General features: G+C 40.0%; 1 protein-coding gene across 2 annotated transcripts in view; it reads right to left on the bottom strand.

Annotated features, from left to right (window-relative positions):
• The window catches only part of wfs1 (wolframin ER transmembrane glycoprotein wfs1), a 91,056-nt gene that overhangs the window by 15,577 nt on the left and 50,786 nt on the right, over positions 1 to 24,693 (bottom strand). Inside the window, exons 3-4 of one of the 2 annotated variants that reach the window (XM_068379114.1) lie at positions 10,968 to 11,078; positions 3,329 to 3,425 (exon numbers count right to left, since the gene is read on the bottom strand). In XM_068379114.1, the coding sequence (XP_068235215.1) occupies positions 3,329 to 3,425; positions 10,968 to 11,078 (208 nt within the window). Of the gene's footprint in view, positions 1 to 3,328; positions 3,426 to 10,967; positions 11,085 to 24,693 lie in introns of both variants that reach the window. The other variant, XM_068379115.1, reaches the window with a different exon arrangement.

Genomic DNA, 24,693 nt, shown 5'->3' with positions numbered 1-24,693 from the left:
GAGTTAGAATTTTGGAGACCTATGGTTAATTCTCTGGGAGTATCACTGTAGCAAATATCCCTTAGAAAGCTACCTACAGGAACCTTCCATCAGGACGACATGGCCGAGCCCAAAAATACAAAATATATAGTACCATATGTACAGTACTATTATAGTTACCCTTACTATAGACATTATCTATTGTGCAAACAACCCATCTTCTCCATATCTTTAATGGGTCACTTTTATTCTCGGCTTGCCTGGCAAATATCTTTTCTTATCATGGAACATTTTTCGCAATGGGAGTCATTAAAATCTTTGCATCTCGTTTCGCAGCATGAAAATTTTGTAAGCAGATTCTTTCGTGAAGAGAGGTATGACTGTAGTACTTTTTTCATTTAGGAAATAAAGAATATCCTTCGGTAGTTTGCCTTCAGGTGATTTGGAAAGCATGGACGATAAGTGTCAACTAACTTATATATTAAACAATAGAAAAGATTAAAATTAACTTTTTATTTCTTAAGATGATACAGTACAAATGTGTGAATATTAAATGCATTATTACCTCCGCCAAAGATGTTATATTTTTTAGATGGTTTATCTGTTTATTCATTAGTCTCTGTCTTTAGACAGGCTTATGTCAAAAAGGATTCTGATGAAATTTTCACCACAGATAGATCTTAGGTCATGGACGACACCATCAAATTTTGGAGATGATCCAGATCCGGATTTGCATTTTTCACAATTTTAAAGATTACGTCAAAACAGAAAGATTGTGATGAAATTTCCACCACAGATAGATCTTAGGCCACAGACGACTCCATTAACTTTTGAAAATTGTTCGGTACCAGATCGGGATTTGCATTTCTCACAATATTAAAGATTTTGTCAAAACAAATTGATACATTGGATTTTCACCAAATTCTAACTATGAATAGATATTATGCATCGGAAGAAACCATGAAATTTTGGAGGTGATACCACAATTCTGGATCAATATTGCAATTTTCACCATCTACTGTACAGTCAACATATGAAATATGGAGGTGATGTCCGTACATTTTAATCAAATGTTGGCAATATTTATTGGTGGAGGCCTGAAATCTTTAATCGTGGAAAAAGCATTTTCATGGAAGAAATATGTCCTACGTGCAGATTTTCATTGGTTGGCTGGAGAATTCTAGATATACTGCCATTAAGGATTGAACAGTCTTACTTCTTCCAGTTGATTCACAAGCCTAAGTATTGATGCAATAAACAACAAACCATGTTCTGTCTCAGTACTACTGTTGTTCTTACCATAAACTAATTTTCTATACATATTTGTAGCCTATTGCCACACTAAATCTCTCAGGCTACTTGGAATATCAGCAGAATTGTCTCTATGTAGGAACTCAATGAACATAGTTGAAGTTTGTGCTGTGTATCAAATGTGACCAACAAACACAAGAGGTGCCCCAAATTACAATTTCTTCAGAGTAAAAGATTTTAGATGCCCAAAATAAAAAACAAGAGCAAATAGAGAAGATATGAATTGAAAATCCTACTGAGATAAATGGCCAAGACTTACAAGAGGTAGAGCATGTATGTTACTAGGAAGCCACACTGGACTGTAAAGTAGGAGATGAAAGAGCGGTAAGAAAGAGTGGTGATAGTAAGGATGAAATAGAGGTAGGTTATTTATTTAGTTGAGAGAGCAAAGACTTATGATTGGTATATAAAGCCAATACTACTATATTCAGTATAAAGATGATTATGTGACAAAAAATGGAAAAGATTTTGATGTGTCCTTAGAATATTAAGTTTCATGGATTTAGTGTGATGGGGAGATCACATTACAAACAAGGAATTTTGGGAGAGATGTGGTGCTCTAAAACTAACAAAATGGCTCAGAAATAAAAAAAAAAAAAAAAAAAAAAAGGGAGATGGCTTGAATAAGCAATGAATAGTTAGTCCGAAAAACTGAATATGGAGGGAGGCAGGACAAAAATCTGTCGGAGGCCGAAAAAACTGTTGGCAAAAAGGGATAGCTTAGACATACTACACATCATAAAAGAATAGAGAGAGTGCATTTCATGTCTAACCCAAAAAAAGAAAATGCAAACACAGAAATTAGGGCATAAGGCAAATCACGGGGAAAGAAGTTGAACTATAACACAACTCGCAAGACAGTATGATTTCAAGTCAAGGAGAGTGACTCCTCAACTTCCAGATCTTTAATTGATATCTAAATACAACTCGCATCTAATTCTTCGATTGCACAAAAAAGGCAATTGAGAAAGTCAAGAGCTTGATGTTCAATATATCCAGAAGAAATCTTTTAATACTTTCAGTCTTAAAAGTTTTAAATATTATTTTCCTGTCTGATCTTCTGCTCCTAACACGTCTCAATTTCTTAAGCAAAAACTTGCCGTTTATTAAATTCCTCCAATTCTTTTATCAAAGCAGAGAAAAAGACAGAGTCTTGAGGGAACCACCCTATGATGCCTTCCCCATGTTAGGAGACGTATGCACTCATGCCCTGAGGATAAGGTACTATCCACCCCAAGGATAAGCATGACTACTCAAAGCTCCCTTTGAGTATGCATTGTTCCCTGAGGAGGAGATATCAAAACTGTAGCCAGGTGTTTCTTCAGCACAGGAGTGCACTAGATAGAGACATTCATTCTTTAAGACTACCATCGTATACAATCTCTCTCCCAGGACTAATCTGAGAGCAAGCAGAATGGACATCACTTAATTAAGGGCTACCTCAATGTGTCCAACAGAAGGGACCAGGAAGAAGGATGAACATAGTTTACTGTATAAGAATAATGAGAGTACTCAGCCCCTGGAGGGACCGTACATGTTATTGTTATGTCAGAAATATCTGCCATACCCAGTTCATAGGGAAATAGTTGCTGGGTGAGCTCCATCACTCTCCCTGAAAGGAGGAAAAGGGCTTCAAGGGCAGCATATACCCTTTGCTAACCTGGCCTATCTAGTGACTGAAAACAAAGTGAGAGCTCAGTGGACTACTGCATGGGCAGAACTTCCGCACTACCTCACAGCTACCACCACCACCTTTTTAAAAGTTTTAACAGCTGCATCCAAGTGCCCTGAAAGCATTTCCATTAAATTACGAGGGTTTGAATCTGTGAAGGAACAACTCTAAATCACAAACTAAAAACAGGAATAGGAACAAAATTCACAACAGTGCAAATGAGATGTATGTCACATATAGCTACTGCACAGACAATAAGTAGACAAGAATTCTAACAACAGTCTTTACTAAGGTACTTTTTAAAAAATAATGCAGAGAACTAACTCAAATGGAATAACCCTTGTGATGATAACACATATCACACACCTACAAAAGAGTAAATGAGCTGCTCTCCTTGCCAGTTTTTCCTGTAGATCCATCGCAAGGCACTCTCTTATTTCTCTGTAATTATGTTCACAAATCCCTGAAAAATATTAACCAAATGAAATTTAAAATTTAAAATCTGATTACTGTTACTTCCATATACAGTATTATATATGTTAAGAAATATCACAAATTTCAAAAGTAATTTGTACAGTATTTTTCCTAAGTATACAAAACTGAGCCCTTTAATAGGAATATGACTTCAGCAAAGCAGGAACAGGCATTAAAACATACCAAGGCAGTTAATAAGACAAACACATTACCTTTAGGCCTGGGACTTACATAGTGGTTGAGGTGAGAAGGGTCTCTTAAAGGGTTATGGTTTGCACTATTAGGAAAACAAGAAATTACTTTTTAAATCTTTATTTGTTCCTTCAAGAGTACTATCCATTATCTTTGATTAAAACGCTCATCCTTCAGATAAAGGAAGTCTATACAAAAAAAAAACTTTCCCGGGAATTATCAGATCATCAGATCCTGTGGACGAGCAAAGGTGTAGACTCCTGCCAACCTCTTAACAGTCTGTGCATAGAGATGCTACAAGCAATAACTCAGGACAGTACCAAGAAGTTACAGAAGAACCTACACCCTCATACAGAATACACCATGTTTACGTAATGTATCCATGGCTATTAAGAGAAATAGTATCAAATACATTCTATCCATCTTTCCCCTTATCTAGGAGGATGGGAAGATACTTCTTAACAGATCATGAATGTAAAGAAAGGTTGCTTAGTTATGAAGTCAGTCTCTGACTGCCCCATCTTACACGAGACAAGCGGTTTATTGGTTATAAAAACACCTACATATGACACCCCGTCCAGCCCATAGCTATTACTGCTGTACCCCCCAAGAAAGAGAGAAGAAAGAGTGACAGACCAGTTATTCTACCTTAGACGAGATGTTTGTTGTCCCATGAGGCAGCTAGGCTATATACATAAACTTGTTGGGCCGAGAGTACAGTAAAGGTATCCAAGGACATGTGGCTATACAGTATAATACTACCACAGGTATCCAAGGACATGTGCTATACAGTACAGTAGGGTCCCGAATTGTGAGAGAATTTGGTCGATCAATGACCTTGTATAGATGGAAAATCGCATATTTTGAAACACACAACTAACAGAAATAATTCCATTGGGGCCATGGCAACCAGCAACTTGCCTATTCAAATGTGTTTATTACCTATTTCCAATACTTTCTATGTACTATACTGTATTTCTTTATAATATAAAATTGTTCCTGTAAATACATCAAATATTTAATATACTTTAAATTTCTAATAACTTGAAAAATGGTTAAAATTACAACCAGGATGGATGTAAACACCGTATATTTCCCGTTATAACACGACCCAAAATACAGACAAATTTTAATGTTTGTCATATCTATTGTATAAGACAACTGGTGAATAGCATAACCATCACTCTATAGACTAGCTTTTGTTGTATCATTGAAAATCCAGAATTATCAAAATAAAGGTGATTTTACATCATGTGTTTCCAAACACGCCAAAAAGCACAATAGAAAACGACAACCAATGTTTTGTTTACGTTTATCTCTGATCATAACGAAGAAAGAGACGCATTTACACATCTGTGTATTGGTTAGTTTTTGCATCGATAGCAATCTTACCAAGTATTGATTACATGTTGATTTTGTTATTACCAATGTTCTACTTAATTTTTCTTAGAACTTCCAAATAAATGAAATGAATGCCATTTATATACTGTCATGTTTTTCTTTATGACACCACCTGAAACGGAAACCTTCCATTTGTTTACTGTACGCTCCATCTTCCATCATAATAAACAAACAAACGCATTAAACACACATGATCAAAGTGATAACTAATGATATTACAAACATTTAGTAAACATTATGTTATTACAAATATTTTACTTACCGTATCCATATAAATTCCAAAATTCGTAGCAAAGCTGGAGAACTTTTTTTTTCCTTATGCGTTTAATCCACAATAGTAACATTACCAATTCTTCAAAGTGCTAAAAGCTCCTCTTCTTACAAGCTTGGATAAAATAACAGACAACTTTGGTGCTAAGAAAAACACCATTTGGGTCTACACCACCATAAGCATCAAGGTTCACAAAATCGTAAACCTAAACTACTTAGTTTAGCCTCAGAAAAACAGGAATGAGGATGTTAAGATTTTCTCATTACTCTTTATTGTCAAACATCAGCCAAAAGTGTTGCCTTTTCCTTTGGACAGAGATTGACTGAGCCATGTGGTTTAATTAAAGGAGGAACTCTTGCATCTACACTAAAGAGTACAGATTAAAGGGTAGTCCACCACTTATGTTCCCGGGTTGTGGCAGAAAGGGTTTCTTTTATGGTATTGGAGAAGATCTCTTATTATTATTATTATTACTTACTAAGCTACAACCCTAGTTGGAAAAGCAGTATGCTATAAGCCCAGGGGCTCCAACAGGGAAAATAGCTCAGTGCGGAAAGGAAAAAAGGAAAATAAAATATTCTAAGAAGAGTAACAACAATAAATATCTCCTATATAAACTATAAAAACTTTAACAAAACAAGAGGAAGAGAAATAAGATAGGAGAGTGTGCTCGAGTGTACCCTCAAGCAAGAGAACTCTAACCCAAGACAGTGAAAAGCCATGGTACAGAGGCTATGGCACTATCCAAGACTAGAGAACAGTGGTTTGATTTTGGAGTGTCCTTCTCCTAGAGGAGCTGCTTACCATAGCTAAAGAGTCTCTTCTACCCTTACCAAGAGGAAAGTGGCACTGAACAAGTACAGTGCAGTAACCCCTTGGGTGATGAAGAATTGTTTGGTAATCTGTGTTGTCAGGTGTATGAGGATAGAGGAGAATATGTAAAGAATATGCCAGACTATTCAGTGTATGTAGGCAAAGGGAAAATGAACCGTAACCAGAGAGGAGGATCCAATGTAGTACTGTCTGGCCAGTCAAAAGACCCCATAACTCTCTAGCGGTAGTATCTCAACGGGTGGCTGGTGCCCTGGCCAACCTATCGATCAAGTGCTTCTCCCGAGGGCGCGTCGCCTCACAGACGAGGGAGCTGACGCTCAGAAGGTTGTTAGAGAAGATTTCTCCTTTTGCAAAAGAGAGGATCGATCAACTCACGTCTTCCGACGGTGCATCGCCTCTGGGACGAGGGAGCTGCCGCTCAAAAGGGAGTGTTGGAGAAGATCTCTCCTCTTGCAAAAAAGAGGGTCGATCAACTCCTTCCAAGGGCACATCGCCTCGCGGAAGAGGGAGCTGCCGCTCGGAAGGGTGTTGCAACATCATCCTTCCTCGGAAGGACGGACTGCGCAACATTTGAAGGTGAACCTCCAGGTCGTACATCTCCCTTCAGGCGAACCCGGCTAGAGGAACAATACCCAGTACAACCTCCGGAACGATGTCGAAACTCTTTCCCAAAACCTAGCAGTCCCGTAACAAGCCACTCCAAGAAGTTCCTGTCAGTCACTGCTCATGCACACCTGCTGAAGCAGAGCATACCTTAGGTGAGCAGCTGAGGTAGAGGCCAAAGGCCTCTTACTACCTTCCTTGCACGGGGAACCTATGTAAGGAAGGCAGCTCAAAAGGAAATTCATTAAGCATTAGGCCAGTTACCGTAACCAGTTAAAAGGGGATTGACGGGATAGACAGACTAGGTCCTTACTCTACCTAACCGAAATAAAGAGACTGTTAGTCACTAGTGCTGGTGTATGCGGGAGAGTTAACCTACCCCGCTCCCGCCTCCGCTAACTAGTAGTAGGTAGTTACCCCCTGACAAAAAGATTATCAGCTAGTTTCACCTGAGCTGAAATAATACTCCTCATTAAAGTGAGAAGGGTTTTTATTTTGCACAGGAATAAATGCTCTTTTACAAGCCTATGAATTAACTCCCGAAGCTTATAGAATGAAGTTTAGGAGTTGGACACAACAAGATAAGCAGACATATGTAGAATCAAGTAAAGAACAATCAGATTGGTTTGAAAATGGTGTAAAGCTGCAGAATGTAGGGATGATTTACATAGGTTAAGAGAAGCTACCGTATTTCCAGTGTCATAAGACGCACCTTTTTTCCTGAAAAATTACCCCAAAAATCACCCTGCATCTTAACACTAAGAAAAATTTGTACAGGGAAGTTTGACAACCCTCAAACACCCAACTAATAACTTACAAACACTCACTCAACAGATAAAATATAAACCGACAATTATCATTCATGTATAATAAAAAAATTATTTTCATATTATGCTTTGTTTATTATAGTACAATAGCAATTTATTTGTTTTGATAATCAGCTGATGACTCGCTAACCCCCTTCTACAAGCAAACAACTAGACCTAGACCTAGAGTCACATACAGTAGCAAAAGTAGTCCACCTAGAGGAATTTCTAAAGAATTCTTTGATCAATAATTAAGTTTGTGAGAAAATGTGTAGGCTATACGATAAATTTGGAAAATATTAATGGAATTTTACTTCTTTATCAAAATTTGATTAACATTTGGCAATAGTGCTACAATGTAAACAACACTTGGAACACTAAACAAGTAGTTGTTGTGGCAACTACAACTGATTTAGTGGTTTCTTCTATTCATATGTAAATAAATTGGGATATCTGGTGTTCAACTAATTGATATTAACTTAAGCATTTGCCAATATACATAAAATATGAAAATTTACTGTGCCAGACAAAAATCTCACTAGAGTTTCGGACTAGGAATTGCTGCTAGGAATTGTAAAATCCAATTTTTTTCCCAAAAATGCTTTTCTAATTTAAGGGTGCGTCTTACCACTTGTAGCGACTTATGACATGGGAAATACGGTATTTTAATTGAGCAGTTTAAAAACCGTGTTAATGAAAATATTAAGGTTCACTTAAATGAGAGAAAATTATCTACCCCTTGTGAAACAACTGTATTTGCTGATGATTATGTACTGGCTCACAAAGAATCTAGATCTAATGATAAAAGGTTTAATAGGTCAAAGAACTATAGGGACACAGATAATCATACTAATACAGATGATGTAGATCAAAGGTCTAATTCTGAATCGCATGTAAAGTCTCAAAGCAGCAGTTTTAATAACAATTCTGTTACTATCAGTTCCGTAATATGTACTTATTGTAAGAAAGTAGGTCACACGATGTCTGAATGTTTCAAGTTGCACAGGAAAGAAGCTAAAACTGTGGCTCTTGTAACTCTACCACGTCTCGTTATAGTGTGCTACCATTAGAGGTTAACACTATAAATGACTGCGTTTTTGACAGGAAGCCTGCTAATTCCAGTGTTTGTTTTAGACTTGTTGATAAGGTTTTCCAGCCATATACTGCTAAGGGGTTTGTTGCTCTTGATGGTGGTTCACCGTGCCTTGTTTGTATCATGTGTGATACTGGTTTTGCTCAGTCACTTGTTTTGAGGTTAGTTGTCCCTCTGACTAAGCTTTCATTTATTAGGGAGTATGCTTCCATTCGTGGGGTAGGTGCCCATCTTAGGGTTACCTTGCATTTTATGAATCATCATTGTAACAGTTTATTAAGAGCCTATTGTTGTTGGTGTGGTTTCCGAGTTGCCTATTAATGGCGTTCATAATCAGCAGCAGCAGGCCTCCGAAGACAAGTCTCTATGAGCGGTCTCTCTTACGAACGAGAGAGGTGAACACTCGTAGGAAAGACTTGCCTCGGACTTTGCTCCGGCCCCAACGGATGAGTCGACTCAGCAAGGGGGGAGCGTAGTCTTAGGCAAAGAAACCATAACAGCAATCACCATTGATGTGAAGTGATGAAGATGATGAAGGGAAGTTCTCCCACGGAAGGGAGGACAACCCAATACCTGGGGAGGATAACTTTCCCTCAGATGGGAAAGTAGTCCAACTCCTGGAGGCAGACCTCCGAGCAGCGCTCTTTGCTTCCTGTCAACAAGCCTTGTTCAAGTTGAAGATCTGCACTGAGCGCTGCATAAGAAAACGTAGCCGGAGATAGTTCCTCGAAGACAGTGTGCTGATCAGGAGCTGCCACAGGCGCAGAAGGAGAGGAAAGGGATGGCGCAGTGACACCATATTCCCCAGGCATGAACGCCACTGCTCTTCTATGTCAGCTATCTTATAATGATCAGCAATTAAAGGCTACTCCACATTCACATTCAAAGCTTTATAACATCTCGTTATTAATATATATAATCTAAAACATCATCATTTGAAAAAAGAAGAATGGCATCGCTAATTAAGGAAATAAAACAAATTATGTAACAAAAACTCCCTCGGGAGGAGCACCTAGTCTGTGGACGGGAAAGGTGTCCAACGATGAACAGAAACAAAATAAGGACTGCGCACTCCCTTCCCCGGCTGATGTAGACGGGAGAAGGAGAGCTGTAACGTAAAAACTGTAACAAAATAAGAATTACATTAATGAATTCAGCTAAGAATAGTCACTACTTGGGAAAACCTCTTAATCCCTTGGCGGTTAGGGGGGTTCACCGCAGAGATGAAGCCGAGAAGTTAAATTAAAAACAATTATAATTTCACTTAATTAAAGGAAAAACCATTCAGAAGCGCAACCTAACCCGCAAACGGGAAAGACCTTGAGAAAGAGCAACACCTAAGTCAAGCTCTGAGGAGGCCACACTCCCTTCCCGTAGCAGATTTCACGTAGAGGGGAAGGCGACAACAACAGCTGGACGGAGGAGTATCCAAACGATGACGATCTCCCTGCAGCGGCAGCAGTCACACAGAAGGCTATCTGTTAATGAGATAACCGATGTCCAAGGGGGAAAGGTTGGGAGAGAAGGTTCTCCGCCCTCAAGAACCTGCCGTACTTCGCTATCACCCAAACCGCTACATACACTGCAAGGAAGCTAAAACATATAAAGAATAAACACATTAAGAATGTTTCCACATATATAGAAGAGAAAAACAGAAGTTAATAAGACAAAGATTAATGGCAGTCCATAATAGACGAGGAGGAAAAGCTGCTACAACCGCTCACCCTCCGAGCCAAAAGTAAAGTGGGGAACAGTCACAGGTGTGTAAGTGAAGAGGGTAGCTAGCTAACACCCTACCCCATGCAAACTAGCAGGATGAGTAGTTACCCCTTGCTGAATTTTAATGGCTCGTCCTTTCAGCTCCGCCAAAAGTAATACCCTTATAAATAGTGTACATTTATATTTCAGTTACGGAAACTACCAGTTAGTGTACTGACATTCTAATTATATTCCAATCTCTCACTAGCTTCTTTTGTCACAGTCGTTGAAATCATTATCAACAAAACCTTTGATGGAGAGAGTAAAAAATCATTCAAATCCCTAGTCAGGAACTGAAAGGTTCTACAACTAATGTGAACAATGAATCTCCAGCCTTCTGTTAAATACAAAATATGAAAAGCCATGCAATATTTCAATACTGTAGCTCCTATAGATAAATAAGCTATCCTCAGTTACAATAATACATCCTTCACTAATAAGCATTTATATATGAAGAACTTTATTACACCAACAACTTGTAATACAACTAATTACTTAAAATCAAATAATTTTATGACAATATGATTCAGTTAAAAATGCAAAGAGAAATACGAGTAAAGGGGTATTGCTTACCAATATTTTTATCAAGGCAATCTTGCAAAAGTTCTGTTGCTTCTCTATTGCCCTGCAGGGATGATTGATTAAGCCAGAACACAGCCAATCTTGCATCTTCTTCCTCGCTTTCTGCATCTGGTATAAGATTCAAAAATACGAATTCTTCAAATTATATATAATTTTTGCTCTCATAGAGATACATACATATACCAAGGCACTTCCCCCAATTTTGGGGGGTAGCCGACACCAACAATGAAACAAAACAAAAAGGGGACCTCTACTCTCTATGTTCCTTCAGCCTAATCAGGGACTCAACCGAGTTCAGCTGGTACTGCTAGGGTGCCACAGCCCAACCTCCCACATTTCCACCACAGATGAAGCTTCATAATGCTCTCATAGAGATAAAGGGTAAATATCAATTTAAATATTTAAGTTTTGAAACAAATTAATCCATATGTTCAAATTAATCTGTATTTTCCCCAACTATATAAGCCAAGTCCTTTAATAGGAATATGATTTCAGCGTAGCTGAACTCGGCTGTTAAAATCATAATAAGGTATCAATAGCTACTGGTGGGTAACTGAGAAGCCTTACCCCCTCGCCAGCACTAAGTAGCCACTTTGACCTTCACCTAGGACTTGCGGGGTGGTTGAAATGAGTAATGAAACATAAAGGACTCAGGTTTATATAGTTTGGATAAATACAAATATCTTTAAAAATATGTGATTTGTTCCTACACGAATACAGTCATACACGAATACAGTCATACCTCACTTCACGAAAGAATCTGCATACAAAATTTTTACGCTGTAAAACGAGATGCAAATATTTCTATGACTCTCTTTACGAAAAATTTTTCATTTTAAGAAAAGATTTATACCACCCAAGCCGAGAATAAAAGTCACTATAATAGTATAGTACATAATATGGTACTGTATATATTGTTTATGTACAGTATTGTATTATTTTCCATTCATTATTACATTATGCTGTAATAACTACTTAATTTACAGGTATTAACAGTTAGTTTAAGTATATTGAATGGTTGAAATGTATTTGGCTGTACAGTACAGTATTTCACTGTGGTTACACTATAGCTTTATTATAAGATTTAATGTGGTTTTGTAGTTTTTGGAACAAATTAGGCATTTTGCATGTGAAATGTGACAAAAAAAAAAAAAAATTACTTTATGAAAGCCACTCCAGAACGAATTAATTTTGTGTTGCGAGGCATTACTGTACAAACCCATGGCCTTTAATAGTAGACATCCTACGGAAGAAGGAAGATCCCAACAACCAAGCTGGCTGGTTTAAAATCTCAGGATATTCAAACACTTTGGCCTGGAGAGGTGCAAAAATGTTGACTCCAGCCCATGTCCCATCACCCGAGAAAGGTTTCTGTCCAGCGACAGGGGGTTACTAAAGAACCTCTATATTAGAAGGATATTATGTTTAAAAAGTGTGGCCAATTAAAAGTAAAGGGGTTGTACACTTTTGTATCCATCCTTCTCATAACAAGGAGGGAGATGATGTCAACCCTCATTTTTTGCAAGTTAGATAACAGAGACAGGCCCAATAAGTGAATAATCGCGAATGTGTGTTGCCCTAGGGTGGTTTAACTCCTAATCTAACAAGTCACTGCCTCTTGCCTACGAGAGTGCCTGATTAACACACTAAGTACTAGCTATTGTTGTTTTTATTTGGTTTCTACCAGTTTATAATCAAATGTAAAGTACTGAACACGATAAGGCTACAGTACAGTATTGTACTACAGTAAACTAAAACTTTACCAAGTCGTCATCTACCTTTACTGTACAGCACTGTATAACAAAACACTGTTGTTCCTATCTAGTAATAATGTAATATACCACGCACTAATACTGTAGTGTATATTACTGTGATATATGTACATTAATATCACTACTGTACAGGTTAACTGTACTGTAAGTTTTCGGTGTTTTCGTTCTTGACGCATGGCGCAAATCCTTATCTGTCATCTCTTGCACAGTACATCTACAGTACAGTAACTGGGTAATAATATTTATATCATCTTCTATTTCAATAGGTTAGAAAATTAAAAGATAATAAAAGTATCATTAGTAACGTTAACAGTATAATCACTGCATAAATGCATACAGCCACAATATCAGAAAAAATAAAAATCAGATGTTTTGCTTGTATTTCAATCATCGTATGATTTTTACTACTTACTTAGTAGTTTGGAAGGACTGACTTAATAACATATAATATGCAAAGCATAATCATATACTAAAGTTGTGTGTTTAAGTAGAATAAAAATAAGAATTAATTTCATCTTTTCAGTAAATTCATTTGCTTTCATTGACCCAGGATTGTTAATATTTTTGCCAAGATGGCGGTAGATGTTACGTTTACATATTCTAAATGACGAATATGTTAAGTTGTAAATATTGTTAGAAGTCACAATTTTTTTTTTTTTTATACTTTATTAAACATAAATACAGCTTATTTTATAATCTGAAAACAAATATCTCAGTAATATTTGTTTCTTTTAAAGAAACAAACAAAAACATATGCACCAGCTAATCTCTTTCTCCCTTACATGTGCTATACAATAGGTTGTAAGTTGGCCAGGACACCAGCCACCCATTGAGATACTACTCCTAGAGAGTTATTGGATCCTTTGACTGGGCAGCCAGTACTACGTTAAATCCTTCTCTCTAGTTACGGCTTATTTTTTATTGCCTACACGCACACCGAACAGTCTGGCCTATTCTTCCCTCATTCTCATCTGTCCTCATACACCTGACAACATTGAGATTAACAAACAATTCTTCTTTGCTTAAGGGATTAACTACTACACTGTAATTGTTCAGTGGCTACCTTCCTCTTGGTAAGGGTAGAGGAGACTCTCTAGCTAGGGTAAGCAGGTCTTCTAGGACACTCCAAAATCAAAACATTGTTCTCTAGGCTTGGGGAGTGTTATAGCCTCTGTACCATGGTCTTCTACTATCTTGGGTTATAGAGTTCTCTTGCTCAAGGGTTTATATGTGAAAGATCTATTTTAAGAGTTGTTACTGTTCTTAGAATATTTTATCTTAATTGTTCATTACTTCTCTTGTAGTTCATTTCCTTCTTTCCTTTTCCTCACTGGGCTATTATTCCCAGTTGGAGCCCTTGAAGTTATTGCATCTTGCTTTTCCAACTAGGGTTGTATCTTAGCTTGTAATAATAACAATACTTTAATAATAATAATACAGTATACCAGAAGAAACTAAAATTTTAATTTCCTGGGAAATGACAAATTTGGAAACAATTTGTATTTTTCCTAATGATACAAACCTTTAGCTATTTAAAGGGGTATTACTTTCGGCAAAACTGAAAGGACGAGCCATTAAATATTAGCGAGGGTTAAATAATCATCCCGCTGGTTAGCAGGGGGGGCTAGCTACCCCCTTCACTCACACACCTATGATTGTACTTCACTTTGCTTGCTTGAAGGTAGGACTTCAAGGGGTATAAGGTTGGCGAGTAAGTTTGTATAAATAGCTAAAGGATTGCATCGTTATGAAAAATACAAATTGTTTCCAAATTGGTCATCTGTTCCGTAACTAGAATACAAACCTACGCTATTTATAGGGGCGACTCGCCCATTAGGAGGGTGGATGTCCCTGCCAATCTGTCTTTTTGTCTTTACCCGGGGGTTTCCTTTTCTTATGTAGGTTAGTACAAAACATAAGGAGACCCTAACACATCGCTAAACATTGCTATGCATGGTCTGCGGCCTACACAAGCTGTGTGTCGAGATACAAGCAATGTGACTGTCAAGGTATAAGTTATTCCGAGTCCATAGGAATTAACAGAGTTGACAGACTTTACAAATACCACCTCGCTAGGATGTGAGGACGTAACAGTATTGACCAAATACTAGGTTACACAAGGGAGCTATGGTTTACCTGCAGTGATTCAGGCCGGCTTGTGCAGAGGACCAAGGATGTTGCTTTCCCCAAGAGAGGGGAGGATGAAGAAAAGAAAAGACCCAGTCATTCCTTTTCATTCACACAGACTAAAACTGGTTAACACTGCCCTCAACCATCAGCTACTTGTCCAATAAGGAGCTTGAGGTATTAAACCAGCTGTTGTGCAGCCACCACAGGACCAATAGAGAATGTATCGAGTTTCCTGTGGATCACGTCTTGCAGGTAATGAGCAGTGAAAGTCGTCTGATGCATCCACACCCCGGCTTGCAAGATCTGCGTCACAGAGTAGTTTCTTTTGAAGGCCCAGGATGTAGCTATGTCCCTCTGACATCATGTGCTCTGGGTCGCTATGTTGAAGGAGGATCCGGGTTCAGTATGAGGTCAATGACCCTGCGAATCCATGCTGAGATCGTGTTTTTTGTGACCCTCCTCTTGTTCCTCCTGGTGTCGACGAAAAGCGAGGGCACTCAGGGACGAGCTGCAGCGGTTCTCTTGAGGTATTAACTCAAACTCCTTCCTAGCCACAATAACATGATCTGGATTGTCAGTTACAGAGCGGAGACTCTTTATCCTTGAGAAATTGAATCTAGGATCCAATACCCCTCGGATTCTGAGTCTTGGCAACAAACTCAGGGATGAAGCTGAATGTTACCTCTTCCCATCTCCTTGAATAAGAGAGACTATGAAGTTGACTGGCTTGTTTAGCCGAAGCCAAAGGAAGTAAGAACACCATCTTCCAAAAGAGATGTCGATCTGTTGCCTGGTGTAATGGTTCGTAGGGAGGCCTCATTAGAGACCGAAGAACTCAAACCACGTTCCAAGGGGGAAGTCTCACTTCCAACTGAGATCAGGAAGTTCGTAACTTCATACGAGTGGAGAAGTTCTAGCGATGAGGAGATGTCCTTTTACTGCCTAAACTGAGAAGCGCATCTCTTCCCGCACGTACACGAGGAACTTTGCTATTGCTGGAATAGTGGCATCAAGTGAAGAGATAACCCTTCCACGACACCAACCACAGAAGTAGTTTCACTTTGCCTGGTAGACTGCAGCTGAAGATCTTTGCAGATATCCAGACATTCTGTTTACAATTGTTGCAAAAATCCTTTCTGAGTGAAGTGATGCTGGATAGTCAAAGGAAGTAAGAACACCATCTTCCAAAAGAGATGTCGATCTGTTGCCTGGTGTAATGGTTCGTAGGGAGGCCTCATTAGAGACCGAAGAACTCAAACCACGTTCCAAGGGGGAAGTCTCACTTCCAACTGAGATCAGGAAGTTCGTAACTTCATACGAGTGGAGAAGTTCTAGCGATGAGGAGATGTCCTTTTACTGCCTAAACTGAGAAGCGCATCTCTTCCCGCACGTACACGAGGAACTTTGCTATTGCTGGAATAGTGGCATCAAGTGAAGAGATAACCCTTCCACGACACCAACCACAGAAGTAGTTTCACTTTGCCTGGTAGACTGCAGCTGAAGATCTTTGCAGATATCCAGACATTCTGTTTACAATTGTTGCAAAAATCCTTTCTGAGTGAAGTGATGCTGGATAGTCTCCAAGCATAAAGACGTAGCGAGGCTACTCTTTTGTGGAAGATTTTGGGGAGGGTTGTCCGAGCACTGTAGATCGTGTCATGTAGTGGAGGGAGTTCTCTCAGAAGCTCTGGGAACCATTCTGCATGATGCCATAGCAGAGCTATGAGGGTCATTGAGAGGTTGATCGATATTCTGTCCGTGTTGAGAAGTCTTCTCATCAGACAGAACGGGGGGGGGGGGGAGGCGTAAACATCGATGGTGTCCCACCGTTGTTAGAATGCATCTTGACAGAGAGCCCTGGGATCTGGGCCTGGGGAGCAATAAAACGAGAGCCTGAAGTTCAGGGCTGTTGCAAACAGATCCACCGTCGGAGAACCCCACAAAGTCAGGACTTTGTTGGCTACTAGATGATCCACTGACCATTCGGTACTCACTATCTGCGTTGCTCTACACAGATTGTCAGCGAGCAAATTCCTTTAGCCGGGAATGAAGCGGGCTGATAGACACTGAGTAGACTTCGGCCCATCTCAGTATCTCTACTGCTATGTGGGATAGGTTCTGCGAAAAAGTACCTGCTTGTATGTTGATGTAAGCCACTACTGTAATGTTGTCATTCATCACCACCTCTGAGTGACCCACCAGGAATTGGAGGAACTTCTGAAGGCCAAGGAATACGGCCTTCATCTCTAATGTGAAGGTACTTTTCAAACTCTGACCAGAGGCCTGAGGTCGTGTGGTGCAGCAAGTGGGCTCCCCACCCTTCTTTTGATGTGTCGGAATACAGCATCAAGTCAGTGGGGAGGAAAAGAAGATTGTCGCCCTTCCTTAGATTCTTGTCTACCACCAGCCAATTAATGTCCGTCCATTCCTCTGGTCCCCTGGGGATCAAGAATGTCCAGGTCCCCTGGGGATCAAGAATGTCCAAGAAATCGAAGGCCTGATTCCAATTGGACTTCAGCCGCCATTAGAGGGATCACATCCTGAGGCGGCCGGTAGGAACTAGACGGGCCAGAGATGATAGGTGTCCGAGGAGACATAGCCACTTCTGGGCTGGAAGTTCTTCTCGTCTGACAAAAACTCTCGCGACTTTCCTCAGCCTCACTACCCTGTCGTCTTGTGGGAAGGCTTTGAATGGGAAGCAGGGAAGACTTCTTGAGATTTACCATGATCCCCAGATCTTGGCAAACACTCAGAAGTTTGTCTCAGTGTTGAAGAAGGGTTGCCATCTAGTCTGCTAGGATAAGCCAGTCATCCAGATAACGAAGAAGTCGGATGCCGATCCTGTGAGCCCAAGAGAACACTAGGCCGAACACTCTGGTGAAGACTCTGGGTGCTGTGCAAAGACACAAACACAATACCCTGAACTGGTATTTTTTTTTTGTCTAAGCTGAATCTTAGATACTTCCCTGAAGACGGATGGAATAGGATCTGGAAGTATGCATCCTTTAGGTCCAATATGCACATGAAGTCCTATGGCCTTACCGCTTGTCTGACTGTGTCTGTCGTCTCCATGCTGAACGAAGTCTGTTTGCCAAACTTGTTCAGAGCTGTGAAGTCGATGACTGGTCTCCAGCCTCCAGATGCCTTTTTCACAAGAAAGAGTCGACTGAAGAAGCCTGGGGAGTCTTCAAGGACCTCTTGGAGATTGATTGATTGATTTAAAGTTTTCAGGCATCCTGACATCTGAGGTCATTGACGCCGGTAACATTTAATTTATGTATACAAAAATAAAAGATAAAATAAAATAAAAAATAAAAGAGTATTCAATTAAAATCATAAAAGTTGAATGTCATAAAAGTTAAATATTTTTCAGAAGACCTGCTTCTGAAATAAATCTAAAAATGCCACTTGCATGGTAGGACACATCATTTCCAAGAATCTTGGCAAGGATGAACCTGCCACCCTCACCTCGAGCCTCAAACAAATATCTATTCCGCAAGTTGTTATAATTGGGGCATTCGGTCAACAAATGCCTTACTGTTAGAGGTACTACACAGTCGTCACAATACGGTTGGTGTTGGCCCTTCAGCAGAAACTCGTGTGTCAACCGAGTGTGACCAATACGGAGACGACAAAGAGACGTCTCCCATTTTCGAGGCATCATATTATACCTCCAAGGATATATGTCATTTGTTATCTCTCGCATTTTATTGCCATCTTGATTATCCCATTGCTGTTGCCATTTATTGCAAACCAATTTCTTGATGTCAGGTAAGAAATCATCACAGGAAATGGGATACCTTCTTGGCAGCAACTCTGATGCAGCCTCCTTAGCCAGTGAATCTGCCTTCTCATTCCCGGACACACCTACATGTGCTGGAACCCAACAAAATTGAACTGTTATACCTCTCCGTCCAATAATGAAAAGCCATTCTAAAATCTTTAAAACTAGAGGGTTATTAGAATTAAAAACTTCCATAGCTTGAAGGACACTCCTTGCATCACTAAAAATTGTAAAATTACCCTTCTTCTCCAACGCTATTTTCTCAATAGCGGTTAATATGCCATACAGTTCCGCAGTAAATATGGAAGCGGTCAGAGGAAGTGCACCTCTACAATTAAAACCATTAGTATGTACTCCAAATCCAACGCCAGCATCAGATTTGGAGCCATCAGTATAGATAAAAGTTGATCCTCTATGTTCTCTAACATGTTCATTAAAAAGAGACCTGGCTTCTAGGTCTGACATATTCTTCTTATCTCCAATAAAATATTTACAAAAAGATATCCCTGGTAACTTCCATGGAGGCGTTGGTGATACCTTGAATGGAAGTACCTTATTTCTAATTATATCCAGACTATTTAATAATCGTTTCACCCGAAAGCCATAAGGTTGAGGAGATTTTGGGTGCAACTCAAAGTATGATGCGTGTCTTTCGAGGCTTGCAGTCTGAAAGGCGAGAGAGTTAGGGAGTCTTTGCAATCTAAACCAATACCGAAGAATGGAAGACATTCGGTAAAGGTCTAGAGGTAACTCTCCAGCATCAACAAGGAGACTTGGGATAGGCGAGGTTTTAAAAGCTCCAGTAGACAATCTAATACCTGCATGATGTATCGAGTCTAATATTTTTAACCGGCTTGGGGTGGCTCAAGAATATACCTCACAACCATAACTAATTTTGGAAAAAATCAAGGCCTTGTATAATTTTAAAATAGTATTGCGGTCTGCCCCCCACGATGTATGGGACAATACTTTTAAGATATTCAGAGCTTCAACACATTTAGCTTTTAATGCTTTTAAGTGAGAAACCCATGTCAGCCTACAATCAAATATCAAACCTAAAAATTTAGCTTCTCTTGCACATGGTATCCGTTGACCTTTAATGTATACATCCGGGTCTGGATGTACTCCCCGGATACGACAAAAATGGACAACGGTAGTTTTACTTGTCGAGAACTTAAATCCATTCATGTCAGCCCACTGGATAATTTTATCAATAGAGAGTTTGATTTTTCTCTCAACCATTGCCATTCTGGTGCCAGCAAATGATATTGAGAGATCATCCACAAATAATGTTGAGAGAACATCCTGGGGAATGGCTGAGGATATCCCATTAATTACTAGTGCAAAAAGGGTTACACTCAGCACACTACCCTGAGGAACTCCTCCTTCCTGGCACTTACTCTCAGATAGTGTTTCCCCAACTCTCACTTGAAAAACTCTACGTGAAAGAAATGCCTGAATAAATAGTGGCAGCTCTCCTCTCAATCCGATTTCATGAATGGTTTTAAGTATACCATATCTCCATGTGGTATCATATGCCTTTTCAAGGTCAAAAAATACTGTAACATGGTGCTGTTTGGAAGCAAAGGCTTCACAAATAGAAGACTCTAGTCGTATCAACACATCAGTCGTTGAGTGCATTTTTCGGAATCCACATTGAATCTGTGATAAAATACCTTTCTTTTCCAGGTACCACATCAGCCTTGCATTGACCATCTTCTCCATGATTTTACATAAACAAGATGTCAATGCAATAGGACGATAGTTTGCTGCTAAAAACTTGTCTTTACCGGGTTTTAAAAAGGCTAAAATAATGGCTAGTTCCCAAACACTTGGGTAACTATGATCATGCCATATTCTATTAATAATACTTAAAATAAATAGCTTTGTATTAAAATGTACATGTTTAATCATTGCATATGGAATTCCATCGGGTCCAGGGGCTGTATCATTGCAATGAGCAAGTGCGGAATCAAATTCTCTTTCAGTGAAAGGAGAATTATACGACTCTTCCCTTCTTGTTGCAAAATTTAAAATTTTCTTTTCTTCAGCGCTCCTATACTGGTGACCAGGGGCTCCTTCACACTTGCTGGATACATTTGAAAAATGATTAGCCAGGGCATTGCTAACTTCCTTTGCTTCAGTTACATACTGGCCATTCACCTTCAACACTGGTGGTGGGTTGGGGGTGAATTTGCCAGCTATCTTTTTTACTTTCCTCCACACAGAAGATGGTGGTGTTCTACTGTTAATGGAGGAAACAAAAGACATCCATGACTGGCGCCTTGCTTCTTTCATGGCACGACGGAACTGTGCTCTACATTTCTTGTACATAATTAAATTCTCATCAGTTCTGCGTCTACGCAATCGTGTTAAAGATCTTCTTGTGGCTCGGTGCAGGGCAGTTAGTTCTGAAGACCACCACGGGACTGGTCGTCGTTTGAATAACCCTGTTGTTTTTGGAATTGAATTGACTCCTGCTGTATGGAGAGTTCCATTCAGTAAGTCTATGGCATCATCGATATTTTCAACTTGTCCTGCATCCCCCTCAATTTCGCTTAGCTCACGAAATTTATCCCAGTCCGCCTTGTCAAGATTCCATCGTGGCGATCCCTGTAAAGGTGGACCATTGTTGGTGTTTATAATGATTGGTGCGTGATCACTAGTATGCCAATCATCTAATGTTCTCCAATCGAAGTCGATTAGGCAATTAGAGCTTACGATTGCTAGGTCAATACATGACAAGGTACCTGTCTGGACATGAAAGTGTGTGGGCTCTCCTGTATTAAGGAGTCCCACATCTTCATTTTCCACAATTGATGATATGATATTTCCCCTCGTGTTTGCTAAAACATCACCCCACATAGGATGTCTACCATTCGAATCTCCAAGTAAAAGAAAAGGTTGAGGGAGTTGTTGAATCACCTCCACTAAGTTGTCATACAAAATGTTATCATTTGGAGGCAAGTACAGAGAACAAATTGTATATTTTCGCCCTATGTCGATCTGTACAACCACTGCCTGCAGAGGTGTACGAATAGACAGAGAAACTTGGGGAACATCTCGACGAAACCTCTTGGAGAGCACCCTTCTCTAACCTAGGCTGGACGTCTATCCAAAGGACCAACCCCTTTACTGATCCCATAACAATGGAGTTTATCGTCACTGGAGTCTTGATCAGTGGAGGGAGAGATGAAATGAATGGGACGCAATATCATGAACGAATCACGGAGACTGTCCAGGGATCGGCCCAAAGCTGCATCCACCTGTTCCAGCAGCTCTTTAGGCATCCCCCCCACTAGAGGACAAGCAGGGGGATCCCCTATCCTAGCATTTGCAGCCTTTGCCACCACCTCTAGGCTGTTTCCCTCCAGGAGAGGACTTAGTGCCTTTCCTGTCCTTGGCCAGAAATAGACTTTTAGACACCTCCTCCTTCGCTGCCGTTTTACTTGCTGAGGCCTTAGGTTGGTTAGTTTGTGGAGGAGCAGGTGGTCTGTAGGGCCGGGATGTCAAGGCCCTATGGAGGAGGGAGGCCTGATGGGACTTCCTCCATCTCTCCGCAGCTTGCTCAACATCCCTAGGCTTAAATAAAGAGGAACCCTCCAGAGAGGAGTTCCGAAGCCTTACGATCTCGACATTGGGGACTTGCTGATGGAATCTCTTGGATAGCATGTCCCTGCGCTTGAGGATGGCGTTTGCTTACAAGTTCACTACTTGGTGGGCCAGGAATGGTAGGGGTACCCGAGAGAGGGTAGGCTTCCATCACCTTCCTGGTACTTTCTTTGGAAAAATCCTCTGCCCGTACCAGGATCCCTACAGATCCCAACCAAAGATCCAGTCAAGAAGTCGCCTGCATGGCATACTTGGCAACCTTCTCCTAGTTCAGGATCTCCGAGAACATGACTTGACGTCCAGAAAGCCTCTCTAGAGAGACCCCTTTCATCAGTTCCTCTAACTAATGGTGAAGAGGAAGGGCTAGGGGAGGCTTGTACAAGATCTCATAGTATCACATCTGTTGTACACCCGGAGGTGGGAGGAGATTGGGGGACAAGCCTGATAGGAAGGAAGCAGAGAATTCGGAGAGTTAAGAAGCAACCTTACGCCAGGCACTCTTCAGCCCCTGAGACCATGACAAAGCTGCAATGGACTTCAAGGGCTTCTGAGTGCCAAAGACATGATTATTATTATTATTATTATTATTATTATTATTATTATTATTATTATTATTATTATTACTGTCCAAGCTACAACCCTAGTTGGAAAAGCAAAGTGCTGTGAGCCCTGGGGCTCCAACAGGGAAAAATAGCCCAGTGAGGAAAGGAAATAAGGAAATAAATAAATGAAGAGAATAAATTAACAATAAATCAATCTAAAAAAAAGTAACAACGTCAAAACAGATATGTCATATATAAACTATTAACAACGTCAAAAACAAAAGTGTCATATATAAACTATAAAAAGACTCATGTCCACCTAGTCAACAAAAAAGCATTTGCTCCAACTTTGAACTTTTGAAGTTCTACTGATTCAACTACCCGATTAGGAAGATCATTCCACAACTTGGTAACAGCTGGAATAAAACTTCTAGAGTACTGCGTAGTATTGAGCCTCATGATGGAGAAGGCCTGGCTATTAGAATTAACTGCCTGCCTAGTATTACGAACAGGATGGAATTGTCCAGGGAGATCTGAATGTAAAGGATGGTCAGAGTTATGAAAAATCTTATGCAACATGCATAATGAGCTAATTGAACGACGGTGCCAGAGATTAATATCTAGATCAGGAATAAGAAATTTAATAGATCGTAAGTTTCTGTCCAACAAATTAAGATGAGAATCAGCAGCTGAACACCAGACAGGAGAACAATACTCAAAACAAGGTAGAATGAAAGAATTAAAACACTTCTTCAGAATAGATTGATCACCGAAAATCTTAAAAGACTTTCTCAATAAGCCAATTTTTTGTGCAATTGAAGAAGCCACAGGCCTTATATGTTTCTCAAAAGTAAATTTGCTGTCGAGAATCACACCTAAAATTTTGAAAGAGTCATATAAATTTAAAGAAACATTATCAATACTGAGATCTGGATGTTGAGGAGCCACCGTCCTTGACCTACTTACAATCATACTTTGAGTTTTGTTAGGATTCAACTTCATACCCCACCGTGTCCTAATCCTCCTAAAGAGCCGTCTCCAGATCTGAAAACCTATTGAGGCCCCTCATTAAGGTCAGATCGTGCAGAAAGGCATGTTCCGACTCCTTTTGTTCTCCTTCCGATCCAAGACTAGCAGCGAGATCTTCATCATACACCACCGAGACGTCACGGGGTGGGTCCTGATCGGTTCTGGCTAGACTGACTGTAGGTTTGACACCCTCTGCGAGTCTAGTACGACAGCTGTCACACCACTACACTGATTGGGAAACAACTGCAAAACCTTTGCGTTTCTTAAATTAGCCGGATGAGGATGCTGGAATTACATCTATATGCTGTGGTGGCTGAAAAAAGTGGCTACTCGGTGTGCTGGTGAGGAAGTGGGGCTTCCTCGTCACTCGCCAGAAACTACCGACACGTCATAATAATTTCAACAGCAGAGTTCCAGCAATGATAAAAACACTCCTACTAAAAACAAAAAGTTTGTATACGTTTAGGAACAAATATCTTTAAATATACCATTTCAAGACATTAAAGTAATAGTAATTACTACTGTAGTTCCTTAACCCTGGATAGGTACGGTGGGTCGTTTGCGACCCCGAGCGTCAAAAAAAAACAGGTTTTTCTCACGTGACTCACCCCCGTGACTGAATTTGTGGGTGATCGACCTGCAGGAGGTGTCTCCCCTACACGCTCTAGTAGTGTCCAGATGTGCATTGCTGTAGCTGTACTCCTTCCCCGATTTCTGAGACGCGTCGGGGTCGTTCGCGTCCGAGTTTACCCTTCTGAGGTAGTTTGCATAATTATCAAAGTTATTACGTATTATGAAATTGTCGTAGAATGGTGCAACTTGTATAGGTTATCAGTTGTGGAAAGTCT

The sequence above is a fragment of the Palaemon carinicauda genome, chromosome 8 (assembly GCF_036898095.1).
Source record: "Palaemon carinicauda isolate YSFRI2023 chromosome 8, ASM3689809v2, whole genome shotgun sequence".
Taxonomy (NCBI): Eukaryota; Metazoa; Arthropoda; class Malacostraca; order Decapoda; family Palaemonidae; genus Palaemon; species Palaemon carinicauda.
This window is presented reverse-complemented; position numbering and strand designations above follow the sequence as displayed.